Raw genomic sequence first — 15,482 nt, 5'->3', positions numbered from 1 at the left:
ACAAAAAAGCTTTTACTTTGAACACATCTTGGCCTATTGTTGCCATACGTTGGAATTAAGCAGAGAAGACAGTAGCACTTCTGAGAAAAACCAGATTACCACTGCTTACCACGTTCTGCCACACAACTCGATCTTCTCTCATTCAGCCTAGATACTAATGAAACCACACAGACTTCTGATATTATTACAATTGTTGCAACGTAGTTTATAATCCTTCTCAACATCTAAGAATTGTTATGTGAACACATAATAACAGCTAAGGGCATCGTGGAGCCTTCTCCCCAGCATGCTCTTACTTCCAGAAGGGCTGAAAAAACCACCTTCACTAGTCTTTTTTCCTGTTAAAAGCTGCACTTTAAAGCTACATTTTAAAATGGCTAGTTATGTCAAAACTTAAACATACCTAATTTAGGGGAACAAGAACAGTTCATACTCCTGTGAGAATGTTTTAAGATGAAAGATTTTTGTTACATCCCTGCTGCTATGTCATTTTATCTTCACGTGAAAACTAAATACCCAAAACCACAAAAGACTACAGAGACAGTATTTTGAAATGAAATTTAAATTCCGCAGCATAGTTGTGGGATCTTACAGTTAAAACCAAACTGCAATTATGCAGCAACTTACACAGCCACATAACCACATTATATTCCTAATACCAACCGTGATATTCCTTTTTTCACATCTGATGAAGCTCTTGGCATACGTAATTTTAACTTGAAAACAATGGTAGGTTCATGTTTAGTACAGAACTGTACCCTTGAACAATTCCTGGAGCTCAACATATCTGCTGGGAGGGGAGGCAGAAGGGAAAGCCTTAAGAAGTTCATAATAATGCCAGGCAGGCAGCACTTCTCTAAAGCTCTGCAGTGCAAATGAACAAAGTCAAAACTGCAGTTCTGAAATCTAGGGCACATGAAAGCCTAGAATAAAAATATACCAGAAATCCTTCACATCCGCAAATCTCAACAGGACAGGGGATACTAGAAGTCCTACAGAAATCCTAGGTACTCCCTCATGTAAATTGTGGAGTGCTGCAATGACTCCACTTCACTATGGACCACAGCTCTGCGTTGACAAGTTTTGCTGATATTGCTGTACTAGTGTGGGACAACAGAAAAAGGGGAGGACAAAATTAAAAGGTCTTAAACACAGCTGACAGTCTTCAGTGAAGAATTACCCTGTCAAGTCATCCATTTGTAAAACTACACCAACCAACCTGCCAGACAGGTGCAACAGCACCCAGCAAAGAGAATTCTTTGGGAAGTATGGATTTACCAAGTCATCAGTAAATAAATCGTATGTCAGACAAAAGCACTTTTAGTGATACTGTAATTTTATCAAGATTTCTTGCTGCTATCTCTGTCAGAGATTTCCCTCACTGTCATGGTAAACAACATCAAACAGGCCAGGAGTGATATAGAATCACAGAACCCTAGAATGGTTTGGGTTGGAAAGGACCTTAAAGATCATCTATTTCCAACCTCCCTGCCATGGGCAGAGATACCTTCCACTAGACCAAGTCGCTCAAAGCTCTACCCAATCTGGCCTTGAACACTGCCAGAGATGGGGCATTCACAGCTTCCTTAGGCAACCTGTTCCAGTGACTCACCACCCTCACAGTAAAGAATTTCTTTCTTATATCTAACCTAAATTTCCCTTGTTTAAGTTTGAGAAAGTTTGAGGAGTAAGATTCACTCTTACAGATTGAAGTCAGAGATATTGCATTTTATGGAAGCAGAAGTGTTCACTGGTGGAAAAGCACAGGAACCAAAACCAAGAACACTGAATATTTGCTATGGGAGAAGCAGTTAGCTTTGCTTCCTTTAACACAGAGTTATCATTAATTCTATATGCAAGAAAAATGAAACTGGACAAGTGCTTTCAAATCTTCCATCAGCAATTTAGAACTTCTTCCACTGACTCAGCCAAAGCAAGACAAGCCTTCACAAAGTACTTCTGAAGAAATCAGCATATTCTGCAACTCAAGTAGACAGTTAAGATACTTCTTAAATGTGATGAATTTAAAGTTCAAAAGCAGCATAATATGGAGAAAAAAAATCAAAAAATAAAACTAACATGAGAACAATAGATTTTATTTTATGCTTTAGACCTTTAGTCTGCAGCAACGAAGATAGGAAAAGAGGTATCACCTGGAAACAGATTACAGGTGACATCCTGACCTGGAGACAATGGTGAGGCCCGGCAGTCTCTCACTTTCTGCTCTACTTGGTAACAGGCAACACTTGAAGCCAATTATGCAGTGGACTGAGGGAGGGCAAGTGTGCACAACAGATTTGTACCTTACACACAAAATATTCCTACAATAAACAATAGGTGTAAAAAAGCCTCCCATTTGACAGTAAAAACTAGGAAAAAGAAAGAAAAGCAGTTTATCTCAGTTCCACTGACGTTTTTAAATCTTATGTAAGTTCAAGAATTATGTATGTCCTATAAGAATACTGCAGTTATTTTCTACTTTGTCTTAATAATTTCTCTTTTATGTATTTTAACACTAGCATCCATTTTCAGGCACATCAACTCAAACATTAACCAAAAACATCATTTTCAGTAACAACTGATTTTGTCTGGATGTCACTTAGTAAGAGAAACAAGTCTTCAAATCACACAGGTATTGCTTTATTTCTCCCTCCCAGTACAAACAGCACAGCTCCACTAGAAGGTTTTTTCCTCTGCTATTGGGTTCTTGTAATAACATTTTATGTCAAGAAAAGGTTTTGCAATGAAAAGCATGGAGGCTTTTGTAGAAAAGACAATTTTTTGACAGAATTATGCAATTTAGTATAATGAAGAAACATCACTATTAGATAAGTTAGAAGATTTGGTTAAGAGGCTTTTTTATTATGATGAATTAATATTTTCTATTTTTTATGAAAATTGTGGTAAAGCTAGCACACACATCTTTAGGTATGATTATTACCTCTGAATTAGCCTGCTCTGCCTGCAAGTGCTTGCACTCGTCTTTCAGCTTTTCAGATTCTCTCTCACGTTCCAGTGTCATTTTGTCCATCAACGTCTGAACTTGGACCAGCTCCTTTTTCAGGACGGCTACATCTTCCACACCAGGTCTTTGTAGCTGAAAAGTAGCAGAGTAGCAGTGAGCAACATGCTGTTGGCAGACATGCTTCCAGTGTCAATGTCATCTCTAAATATCTTTTAAATCACCAATCTATACACAAGGTGACATATACTGGATTACAGCTGAGAAAAAAGAACAAACTCCACACAAAAACAGAACCATGGAAAAGTACTTAGCATTCCCAAAGGAAATAGGATTTAATGGCTGGCTGTCAGTTTTCATCTGCTAAACTTAGAACTTGTTGATTGGTTTCAATGAAATCTGACAAATGACAAAAGGTCTCAAAGATTATATTTCAGTAATTTTTATGTAGGTAGATGTCTGGGTACAGGAGGGAGACATTCCCTGGAAAAAACTCTGAAATGACAGAGAATCCATGCAAGAAATTTATCTGAAGTCACAATTCACCGAGAAGTAGGCTGTACTAACTCCCCTAATCTACAGAATGGAATGCTGTATATACTTTGCTGCTGTAATACAAGGACTCAGGACTGAGACACAACACAATCCAGTGCTACACAGACTTTTATAATGATGCCGCCTCTGTCTTCAAGAACTGTTTAAAAAAAGCCCCAAAAAGAACAGACAAAAAAAATGGAAATGTCTTGAAAGTTCTGTTAGACATGCCTTATACCAGATCCACAGGTAAAATCTGTTGGTAATTATATCTAAAACATCATAATGACCCTCAAAATGAAGCTATGGAAGGAAAGGAGAGAGAAGGCAACAGTGGGCACCGAAGAAAGCAGAGGAGTGTTGGCATCTAGAACAGCAAAGTTACAGGAAAAGGGCAAGAATGCAGAAGGAGAAAGGAAGATGAGAAACAACTAAACAGAGAGGAACGGGTAGGTCCAGTGGCTGGGCAGGGCCAAGAGGAATTCATGAGCCCTTCAGGGCAGCTAACTATAGAGAAAAAGAGGGATAAATGAGTCCTACTTTCCTCCAGAGTCTAAGCAGTGGTTGAGGGGGGGGAAACTAGGAAGTCCCCTTCACTGTTGCTTTAGAAGTGGCATAACTGCTGAGTCACTGGGATTGTTCCCTGGAGTCATGGCTGTATATAAAAGTCACCAGGAGACAAAATCCTGGAATACACCCACACTGGTGTTATCAGCCAAGTGCAAGAGGCGCAACATTAACACAGGCATGGTGATGACAGCTGCCAGCCTTTCAGCCATCATGTCACAAAACACCTCACTTCTTACAAATGCAGCTGTCCAGGGACAGTCAGAGCGTAACACCTCCTGGAAAAAGGGTGTTCTAAAGCTGTGGAAGTCAGCCACGGCATGATCCAAATACAGGCCTGCATAGCACATCTATATGCGTAATACCCTGCAAAACTGCTGAAGGGTAGAGCATCAAACAAGCAGACTAAAATATAAAGTAGGGTAAATTTTAATACATGAGTCAGAAACAACATGTATTTCCTTACTGGAAAAACATTGAAAACATGGGTCAGTGAAACAGATGAGAAACAGTGGTGTTCTGAACTATTTCAGCCCACAAGCAGACATCTCCAAGTTCAACAGTTCAACTGCTTTAAGACTGCATTTGCAAGCATTTTAAGTATATCCCTCCCTGGACTCGAAAATAACAAAAGCATTAGTGTGATGTGAATACCAGCTCTGTCTTTAAATCTTCAACTGTACTTCTCTCCTTCTGCAGTTCTTGTGTCAGGTTTGTCACTTTCTGTTCTGCACCCTCCCGAAGGCTGATTTCTTCATCATACTTTGATTTAAGTTCTAATAAGAAGGAAGTTAAATAAATGATCACTTGCCCAAGTTGCACAAGTAGAAAACAGAATCAGACCTCATGTTAATATACTTACCCACAATTTCAGTGGCTAGTTGTGCTGCTTTTTGCTCAAATAAGTCTTTCATTTGCTTAATGTTAAAATTTTCTACTTGGATCTCTTCTAGTTGCCGTTCTAATGATTCTATTTCCACAAAAAGAACAGTATTATTTTCAGAAGAGCTAGGACAATACAATTATGACCATAACGAACCACAGCAGGTAAATGAGTAAACCAAATTCACCTAACATCCAATTAACTTAGCAAAGTGAACAACTTTACTGAAGTTAAATATCTACAAGCATGATGCTGGAACCTGCCACTAGTTGAGTACTTTGCAGGATTAAGTACATATTGGTTTTCACTGGTCACAAATAGCAACATGATGCTGAATTGTGAGCCCCAAACTGTGATTAAAAGCTTTAATCATGTGATCAGTCAGACACTTTACGCACACATAAGGAAAATTTTATTCCATGAGTGCCTCATGGAGAAAAATACAGAGCAAAAAGTATTGGTCTGCAAAACAAAAAGTAAACAAAAAAAATCATTGTTTACTTTGCTAGCAATGAGTACAGACAAACACTAAATAAAACGAGCCCTCACAAGTGCTATACTTTAAATATAAACAGCCACAGTCTTTCTCAGCAAGAGACTTGAATATATGCTTGAATACATGAAATGATGAAAAACATGCCCAAAACTATTCGTGAGCACTGCTTTGAGTCAGGAGAACTTCTGTCTCACTTCTAGAAATTACAAACCCCAAGCCTCTAGAACTATTTCCCCAGACTGTGCCAATTAAAAGCTATCTATCTCAAGCACTTACAATGAACTTGTTTTCCAGTTAATTGTACCATTCCAGCTTTCTAGCTCTCCAATTTACCAAAAGTGCTTTTTCATAAACCTAAAAGCTACACTGAAAAAAAAATTAGAAATTCCAGACAGTGCAGAAATTAATATAATAAAATGGTAGCCACCTGTAGATGTAGCCGTTGTCAATCCATCGGACTTAGAATCCTTAAGAAAACAGAATAAATGCACCATTAGACAGAAGGAATAAAAACTACTACTACCAAAGTTCATCCCATTTTTGAAAAAGACAGAAATAAAGACTTCCATGCCCAAATACTGCAAAGCAGATTAAAATACCCAATTTAAACAGTTACAACTCAAAGACTGAAAAAGGCCAAGATAATTTTCCATTTCATATATCACTACACTATCAGGCTTCCAGACTTGCAAGACACCAGCAACAGTCCCTTCCCCCTCCCTTTCCTCAGTATTGAAATGTGCCCTAAAAACAGAAGTTACAGATATCACTAAATACATTCTGAGAAGGCATTCTGTTAGAAAGCAATTTCTGAGGTTTGTTACAATCCAGTAGGTAAGTAGCTCACAGTAATAAAAGAGGCAAGAGCTTCCTTAGGGCACAATGCACCAGCATTTCCCTTGCCTTGTTTGCTCAGTTCATCTGCGTATTAGTGACATCAAACTATCGTTCTCCAAAAGTTCTTACAATAAAGACCTCATTGCCTTTCTCATGAGAGAGAAATGCCACATTTGGTTTACTTGCTTTAATAAACTGAGTTCTGAATAAGCCCAACAGACAGAAAAGTCTGAACTGGACTTGCAGTGAGTAGTATGGAAGACTCATTATCTATTCTGACTTTGTTCTTCAGATTTATAAATACCTCTCCACAATGCAACTGTATAACTAGCTTTGTTTTCAAGAACATGTCAATATTCAAATTACAGAACTAACTAAATCAGGCCACGTGCCTTACAAAAAAGGTATTAATCTTCAATGTCAATGCTGATGATAAACCTGCTTCAAGTATTTTAAAGCAATTACTTGCTGCCGCTGCCCCTGCAATTTCTCTAGTTCTTTCTTCAGCTCTTCTGAATACCACCTCTCCTCCTAGGGGAAAAACATACAAAGAAGAAAAGGAGATGGGGAGAGAGAATGGTAAATTTGGTTGCTTAAGACAGTGGAACATTTTGCAATTTGAAACAAAGAACCAAGTGCAATTAAAATACATTTCCAACCTTCAGTGAAGCTTGCAAGTCTTGGACTTCTTGTCGGAGCAGTGATACTTCATCTCTGAATAAATACATCCACAGAGTGGAGAAAATGAATATGCAGTGGTTATGTTTTGTCAATTACATACAGGTTATAATGTGTATTAAATAACTGGAGTGATAGCCATGTACTACATAAACAAAACATAAAAACAAACATAATAAACATAAATACTTTTTTGATTTTTTGAAACTTGGAATAAACCAGATTAATACTTATTCATTCACTTTGCACATCATTTGAAAAATGCAAAACATATTAATTGGAAAAATAAAGAAATAGATATGCAAAAAGTCTCATTAAAACAGTGTAAATCTGAGTGCATCAGCTCAACCACATGAGTTCAGAATGGCAAAGCTATGCATTGAGACATTTAACTGTTTTGCCTGCCTCTTTATGAAAATGACAGGTTTACTCTCCTTCACTTCCTGTATCGCGTAAAGGAACACTGCTAAGAGACACTCATAATTTTTCATGCACACAGCAACTCTGTATGCTGCACAGACACATTCACTTAATGGTCTGAAGTTTTAAAGCCTTGGGATTTTAAATCCCCAAATTTCGTGCTCAAGCCTCCAACCACGCAAGAACACAAGATCCAAGGCTACAACTGTTACTAATTGATTTAGTCTCCTTACAGAATTGCACAACTATACATGCAAGGATGATGTTGCATTACCGAGATACAGCTACTTCAAATCTAGAATACACAGGTCATTAAAATAACGCAAACATAGCTTTTCTTACTGTTTGTACAGTGGCAAGACTGAGGAGTACACAGAACTCCTCAGAGTATATGTGTGTGGGTGTCAATGCCAAAATATTCTCTCAGTTTTGTACTATACAATTTTATCACTGCTGCGCTGCATTATCCCCTCCTCCACAGTAGTTATTTTAAATTATTTCATACTTAGGAGGAAAAAACCAAACACAAAACAACAAAGCAAGCTATTCCTTAGCTGAACGGGGAAGGAATACATCTAATCTACATTTGCATATTAACATCAGGTCAGGGCCATCAAGAAGCAAGTGAAACACACACTTGAACCAGTGAAACAAGAACTCAAAGGTGGACCAATTTCAATGGCAAAACAAACAGGATACGGGGAGGCTAATTTTTTTCAGAGGAAGATTTTCTGCTATTTGCACATTGTTCTGCCTGAGACATTCACTGCAGGTTTGCAAATACAATTTTACTGAGGCAGGTATAGCTGTAATCCAAATCCCGCACATGGCTGTGGGTGGCAAAGAGGGAGCAGCTTTCTCACCAGTATGAGTAAGTAAATCAGCTAATATGCACACCTAAGATTATAAATGAAATCTCAGGCAGGTGAAACAGTTAACTGTATTGAAGCTGGGCTGAACATATACCAGACCTGCAATACTAAAGCATTTAAGACGCTCTGGTCTTTGTAGCAGATAAAAGGTTTTGAGCTGTATAAAAATAGTTTGTAGTAGATGGGAAGGAAGAGGGGAGGAAAAAGGGAAAAGAGCAGTTGGCTCCATATTCCCAACACAGTTTTGCTTGATGATTTTAAGATGAAACCTAAATTCAGCGTTATTGACCAGCGGAAAATGGGGAGAGGGGGGAGGGGAGGAAGTGTAAGGGATCACTGTAGACAATGTAACTTTGTTTTTCTTATTGTCACACAAACCCTCACCAACTCTGTTTTTCTGCTAGGCCTGTTACAATCCCTTCCTCCTCTCAGCACATCTGAGCCTCACCATCTGGCAAAACCTCACTACTTTTCCTTATGCTCCACTCCATTCATTACCTGCAATGCCAGTGCCTCCATCCTAGCATGGAGTACCAATGGCCTTGCTGAACTGCTTGGGGCAGAGTTACATGATTTACCCTTGGCACATAATCATGGCAGTTTACTGGGGGGTGGGAGGAAGAGGACACAATGTAACTCACAGTACCTAACTTTTTCTATTGACTAAATAATGAATTTTACCTCCCAGTCCTGCTACTATGAATTACATGTAAGCTTTACTCGTAGGTGGCTGACAAAGCAGCTCCCTGATGTAGGTCACAATATTTCTTTAATACAGTATTCCAAGTCTTGGAAAAACATATTTATGTTGAATGAGAGCTTTCTCAAGCAAGCATGCAACAGAGAAGCATTAAAGAATACCACACTAACAGGAAGAAACAGTCATGTGTTACACAACAGCTCCCACCAGACTCCCTTCACTCCATCCAAACTCCCTGACCTTGTCTGCTTTTTTTTCAATTATATTAGAGAAAACAAAACCACTTGTCCTTAAATTGCCAAGAGGCATGAAAAATATAAATAAATTTCACCAGCCAACATCTGGTTGACATTGGAAACTTGAAGGCATAAAAATAAACATTTCATAAACTATACAAACAATATAGTTATTACCAATAATGCCTTCATGTGAAAGCTATTATTCTACTAAAAGAATCATTTCAGGTCTAAGTTATATCACTCCAAAAAGCCTTAAGTTAGAGAAGAAATGCTTATTCTTGAATAAATGTGCACATAGGAAACCCAATGTAATTCCACTAGTACCCTACCACTTTCTCCTGTACTAATGTTAATTTTTAGGATTAATTTTGATTTCTTTTGTCGCAGCAGCTGGGAGAGAAGGCAGCTATCCACAGGTAAGGGCCCATCCATGCATGAAGACCAGGCCTCTGCTAATGCTGGCTATTACTGGCTTGCCAGCTCTGCACAATGCTGGGAAGATACGGATCTTCACTAGGATAACAACAGAAATAGGTTACCCTCCATGCTTTTTTTTCACCAAAGAACCACCCTCTCTTGAGCTAGTGACATAAACACCTGTACTTCTTTCAATGCAATTATCATTCTGGGTCACATTTCTACTAGTGACAAAACATTTGAACCATTTACTTCCCAGCATCAACAGAAGTCAGCTTCATTTAGCAGGTGACCACCTGTGTGGTTGTGCAGTGTGTACCTCTGCTGCTGATTGATGACACGGCTCACTCTGACACTGCTGTGTACAAACCCAGAGACCTTGGGAAGCTGCAACAATACAGGAGCATGGACTATCGTTTACAGTAGTCCAAAAGAAACACTGAACTGAAAAAGAACTAGCAAGAAGCAAAACGAAACCTATGTAAATTTTACCCCTAAGAAAAAGCTTCCCGAACCAACACAGGCCAACTGCTCAGGTAAACTTTCCTGGAGAATGTTTTGCATTATCTGTTTCTGCTACCTGATGTGTTTCCTAGGAATATACTGAACAACACAGTTCTGACCAAACAATTAAATAAAATAAATAGAGAAGATTTCTGAAGATCAGCATGGAGTTTCTGGAAAACAGAAGGAGAATTAGTGACAGAAACTTCTCAGATTTACAAATAACTAGGCAATACAGAAACCTATTTAGGCAAATACTGCTGTTGTAATTACCCAGTAAGAAAGCTAAATACCCAGGGACAAAACCATGCTGCTTCTCTATATTCAGGGTTGTCCTCCCCACCCTCAAAAGATGAAATTTCAGCTCTATGCTAGAAATTAGGAATATGTATTTTTTTCCTGCCATATTCCTAAAAATCACTCCAGTCTGTAACATCGCATTACCACCTGCATGAGAAAGAAGTGACTTAATTAACAATATAAACATCAGGATCTGGTTTTCATAGAATCATAGAATGGTTAGGGTCAGAAAGGACCTTAAGGTTATCTAGCTCCAACCTACTCGTCAAGGGCAAGGATGACACACTAGATCATGTCGCCCAAGGCTCTGCCCAACCTGGCCTTGAACACTGCCAAGGATGGAGCACTCACAACTTCCTTGGGCAGCCTGTTCCAGTGCCTCACCACCCTCTCAGTAAAGAACTTCTTCCTTATATCTATCCTGAACTTCTTCTGTTTAAGTTTAAATCCATTACCCCTTGTCCTGTCACTACAGTCCCTGATGAAGATTCCCTCTCCAGCATCCTTGTAGGCCCCCTTCAGATACTGGAAGGCTGCTATGAGGTCTCCACGCAGCCTTCTCTTCTCCAGGCTCAACAGCCCCAACTTTCTCAGCCTATCTTCATAGGGGAGGTGCTCCAGTCCCCTGATCATCCTCGTGGCCCTCCTCTAGACTTGTTCCAACAGTTCCATGTCCTTTTTATGTTGAGGACACCAGAACTGCACACAATACTCCAAGTGAGGTCTCACGAGAGCAGAGGAGAGGGGCAGGATCACCTCCTTCGACCTGCTGGTCACGCTCCTTTTGATGCAGCCCAGGATACGGTTGGCTTTCTGGGCTGCAAGCGCACACTGAAGCCAGCTTTTGTTAAGGTTCTCATCAACCAACACCCCCAAGTCCTTCTCTGCAGGGCTGCTCTGAATCTCTTCTCTGCCCAATCTGTAGCCGTGCCTGGGATTGCTCCGACCCAGGTGTAGGACCTTGCACTTGGCATGGTTAAACTTCATTTATTTTCATTTATTGTCAGATCGATGTCACGCATTGTAATTTCAAGCTGTTTTTTAACTGTAGTTGGAAATGGGGCATGAACATTTAAATACCTGACTACATAATTACAAATTAAACAGCATTCAGTGTAACTAGAAGCAGCTCAACACTGACACAAAAACACATGCACAAATGAGTACTGCTTCACCTTTCCGGTGACTGATGACCTTCTCCTCCATGAGTTGAATCAATGCCAGAATTATGAACTGCTTCATAGTGCTTGAACAGTTCTTCAGCTGATCCATGAGATTTCATACAGAGAGGACAAATAAAGCCCTATTATAAAAAGGAGAAAAAAAAAAAAACAAACAAAGAGAGGTGAGAAGTAAACTTTTATTTTTTCCATCTTATTTTTACATAGAATTGTAAATTTTGTTTGTGTATCTAAAACAAACCAGATACAATCATTAAATTAATACCAATTATTTCATGTTCCAATAACAGTTTTGGCAATTAAAATGTTAGAAAATGCCTACAAAATTCATATTCCATTATTCAGCAGGTTTTTCCCCCAACAGCATTACATACTAGCAACAGAACCTTTATTTAGAAAAACTAAAAGTGATTTCAGAAAGACTGCACTACAATTTCTTCCTTCCCCCAAGAAAAGAACTTTCAATACAATCTGATTCTTCTTTCAAAGAGGAGGTAGGGTTTGGAGTTTGGTCTTAAAAAGCGAGATACAAAAGTCCACTCCAAGAATTTAACAACCAAACACTTAACTCATATACATGTGCATGTGCCAAAATGGCTACAGAAAATGTGTTAAACTACTAGGTTTCCAGTAACACCTATTTGATATGATTAGCATATGATGGCAGCGACAGTCATTCTGAGCACAAGAACCAGACGGAGATCCCTGGCAAACAGCAACAGCAGTGAAGCATAGGAGGGGTCAAAATGCAAGCGATTTATTTTTCCTAGCAGAAAGCAGTCAGATTCATACAATGACAGCACAACAGCATCCTTTTAGGATGAATTGCTATTAAGCAGTTCTCAGTGATGTATTTAGTTTCCCAGTGATGGGAAGGTCTGCTGTTCACAGAGAAAAACAAGTATTCCTCATAGCATGAGTAAGTGCACGTAGAAAGAACAAGTGTAGAAAACTGCCCTGGCCTCTCCTTCCTTCTGCCCTTTATTTCTTTCCATTTAAAGGGCAAAATCTTTTTCTTTCCTTGGGTTTGTTTTTTCTGTTTGGGGTTGTTTTGGTTGGTTGGTTGGGTTTTTTTTGTGGTGGGGTTTTATTCTGTTGAAAGAGGAGCCCTGTAGAAGAGGAAAGAATAGATTATATGTGCAATTAGCCCAAAGCAAAAGCAATCATTCATCTCAACTATTAGATAAAGCCAGCCCAAGATTTCCTAGGCAGGTGGATCTGAAGACAGTTGCTTCAAGAATGAGGGGCCAGAGGCAGAGAGCAGAGCTGCCAAGCCAAGGGAATGTGCTGCAGCTGAGAGGCCACAGAGTGGACTGGAGCTCCAGGTGGGCAGACCCGCTAGCAGCAGCAGAGGGGGAAACATGGACAAAACCTTCTCTTTATGGCAGAAACCCCTTTCCTCTCACTCAGGCTGGGATAAAAAGTGCATCACTCGCCAGCCCAAGCCACTCCACTGGCACTGCCACGACCATGGCTGGCCTCACTTTTGGGGGACCTGGCACTGTTGAAGTCAGCACTGAGTTACAGCTCTCACAGTCACCCTTACTCCAGGTGAGCATTTCCTAGAGGTCTGATGCACAAGGTTTAAGAGAGTAAGATGTCATCCTGCTCCAATGGGGCATCATCACCATGGAAAATAGCACCCTTCCTGTGTAGAGCTGCAGTGTGCAGGAACACTGGGTCCTACAGCTGCAGGCACCACCGCTTGCACATCAGAGCATTACATTGCATAGACAGAGGACCCTGCTGCGTCTCACAGGCTGCTAGTATTCAGATGTTAACTCTGATGTCAGCAGCACTAATTCAGTTCTCTTTAGAGGAAAAAAATTAAGAATCATCAGGATCTTCCTGGACACCAGACAGTAACAGAAACAAGTGTAAAGGTTTCCTGGGCCTGCAACTATTAGCCCCAAGTGACAATTTTATTCAGGAACTTGAGTTGATGGGTCTTTTGGTTTATCTCTTAAAAAAAAAAAAAATTAAAAAAATCAAACACAGACATAAAAATGTCTCTCTCTCTCAGCATCGTCTTGAGATGAATTTTGAAAAGATATGCAGAAAGTGTATTTTACTACTCTGAAGACAAATGTGTGAGAAGAAGGAAGAGGGGAAGAAATGTGATAGCTTGAGATGCTCAAATCTTGTAAGCATTTCTGTTGGTTTGCAGGAATTTATATCAAGTGCAGGCTATTCCTATATCAGGACCATGCCTGCCCTGGATAAAGAAGAGATTGCACAGTTACATCCATGAATGCAACACTGGTCACCGTAACTTGAGGGAGCTGACAGGTCCTTTCCAGTAAGCCTATACTTGGCCCCCTTAACTAAGAGACTCCTTTACAGAAGAAGCAATGACAGTAGTGTTCTCGTATCTGAAGAAGGAAGTTAACACATAAAACATGCACAGTTACACTTTTCAAAAGGCTGTATTTGCCAAGAGACACTCAATAGGTTTCCTTTTACAGTGCATTTAGGAATTACTTTGCATAAAGCACAGCCACAGAGAAGTGAAAGACATTTCATATTCTCCATTTAATAAAAGTGAAGACATCACTTATAGCCCCCTGCAGTGCTGCACCGTAAGTCATAGCTTCCTAACTAATGTTCTACTTGGGCTTTATCTTTTGCTTAGGAGAAAAGAGCCTAAAAAAAAAAAAAATAGTGAGGATTAGCTGGGTTTTGCTTTTACAAATAGAGAACCTTTCCACCAGGAAATGACAATTTATAGAACGCAAAGCTTTTTGCAGATGGCTGTCAGTTAATGGAAAACAAAAATAAAACCACAACCACCACATGCAGAAGTTTTTTATCAGGAAAGGGTTCTTAAGATGATCACAGAATTTCTGAAACAAGACAGAGCCAGAACAGTAAAACAGGAGACCAAATCAAAACCCCATATACATGCACAGACAAGCCACTAGGAGTCAGCATACAATTTGCAGCTCAAAATAGCCCCTAGTGGTCAAGGCATGACAATGAGAACGAGAGGCACACTAAACTTCAAATCCCAAAGTTCTGACCCCAAAGGAAGTGGTTCTCTTTCAGATGGATGCCTGTGAAGCATGCCTAGTACCAAGCACCTCCACAGCACCATGCTGCCCATGGTGGGACAGGCCTTCCTCGGTGCAAAGACTCCAAAACACACCACTTTCACTCAGAGTAGAACAGACATTGCTACACAGAAGTTCTGTAGGCAACTGTCTTGCCTCAGTTTGGAGTTATAATGACAAATCTCGACCAAAGATCTTGGACTCTGTAAAAGCACTTGCCTTTCTCAAGACAGACTTATGAATAAGCCTCTAGAAGAATATTTGTAGCTATTTTTTCTGTCTAATATTTAAGATTTACTTTCAGGCCCGATAAAGATAAGCTTCTCAGTGTTCGCTCTCTTAAAAGGCATACAAGGTAAATGATTCCTTTCAAGTAGCATTACTGTTTGTACAAATCATTAATACAGTATTCTTTGGGAAGTATGCCAGGATGCTAAAAGCAACACTGGAAGGAAAGTCTTGCCAAAAGAACTACCATATTTATTTTTATTGTACCGAGATAATTTACTGGGCTATTAACTGCTGGAAGAACTTTGGCCTCCCACATCAAAAAACTGCCCAGGGAGACCACGGGCACAGACCCACAGGCACACAGAACACAACCAGACCAACTGCAGGCTGTCGTAGAGCCATTCTAATCCTCAACTATTTATAAATGATTCAGAATTAGTTTACATTACAGAAAAATTAATGTATAGGACTGAATGGATTCTGTTTCTCTTGCTTCTTCTTGTATTACTCTGTAGAACTGAGGAGTGTTGGGCAGGGTGCAAAAATGTATTTCTGAAAATTTCAGTCTTCTCAGAATATTGTCTTACTTGCAATGTTTTTTCCCCTCACCG

The 15,482-nt window shown here is 39.6% G+C and overlaps 1 protein-coding gene across 3 annotated transcripts in view; it reads right to left on the bottom strand.

Annotated features, from left to right (window-relative positions):
- EEA1 (early endosome antigen 1) overlaps window positions 1-15,482 on the bottom strand; it is a 76,131-nt gene that overhangs the window by 44,383 nt on the left and 16,266 nt on the right. For 2 of the 3 annotated variants that reach the window (XM_080639116.1, XM_080639117.1), the window contains exons 3-9: window positions 11,585-11,712; window positions 6,939-6,993; window positions 6,745-6,810; window positions 5,870-5,909; window positions 4,926-5,033; window positions 4,718-4,839; window positions 2,942-3,097 (exon numbers count right to left, since the gene is read on the bottom strand). In XM_080639116.1, coding sequence (XP_080495242.1) covers window positions 2,942-3,097; window positions 4,718-4,839; window positions 4,926-5,033; window positions 5,870-5,909; window positions 6,745-6,810; window positions 6,939-6,993; window positions 11,585-11,712 — 675 coding nt within the window. Of the gene's footprint in view, window positions 1-2,941; window positions 3,098-4,717; window positions 4,840-4,925; window positions 5,034-5,869; window positions 5,910-6,671; window positions 6,811-6,938; window positions 6,994-11,584; window positions 11,713-15,482 lie in introns of those variants that run through there. The other variant, XM_080639118.1, reaches the window with a different exon arrangement.

The sequence above is a fragment of the Psittacula echo genome (assembly GCF_963264785.1).
Source record: "Psittacula echo genome assembly, chromosome: 1".
Classification (NCBI taxonomy): Eukaryota; Metazoa; Chordata; class Aves; order Psittaciformes; family Psittacidae; genus Psittacula; species Psittacula echo.
Note: the sequence above shows the minus strand (reverse complement) of the source record. Positions and strands in the feature narration are given on the sequence as shown.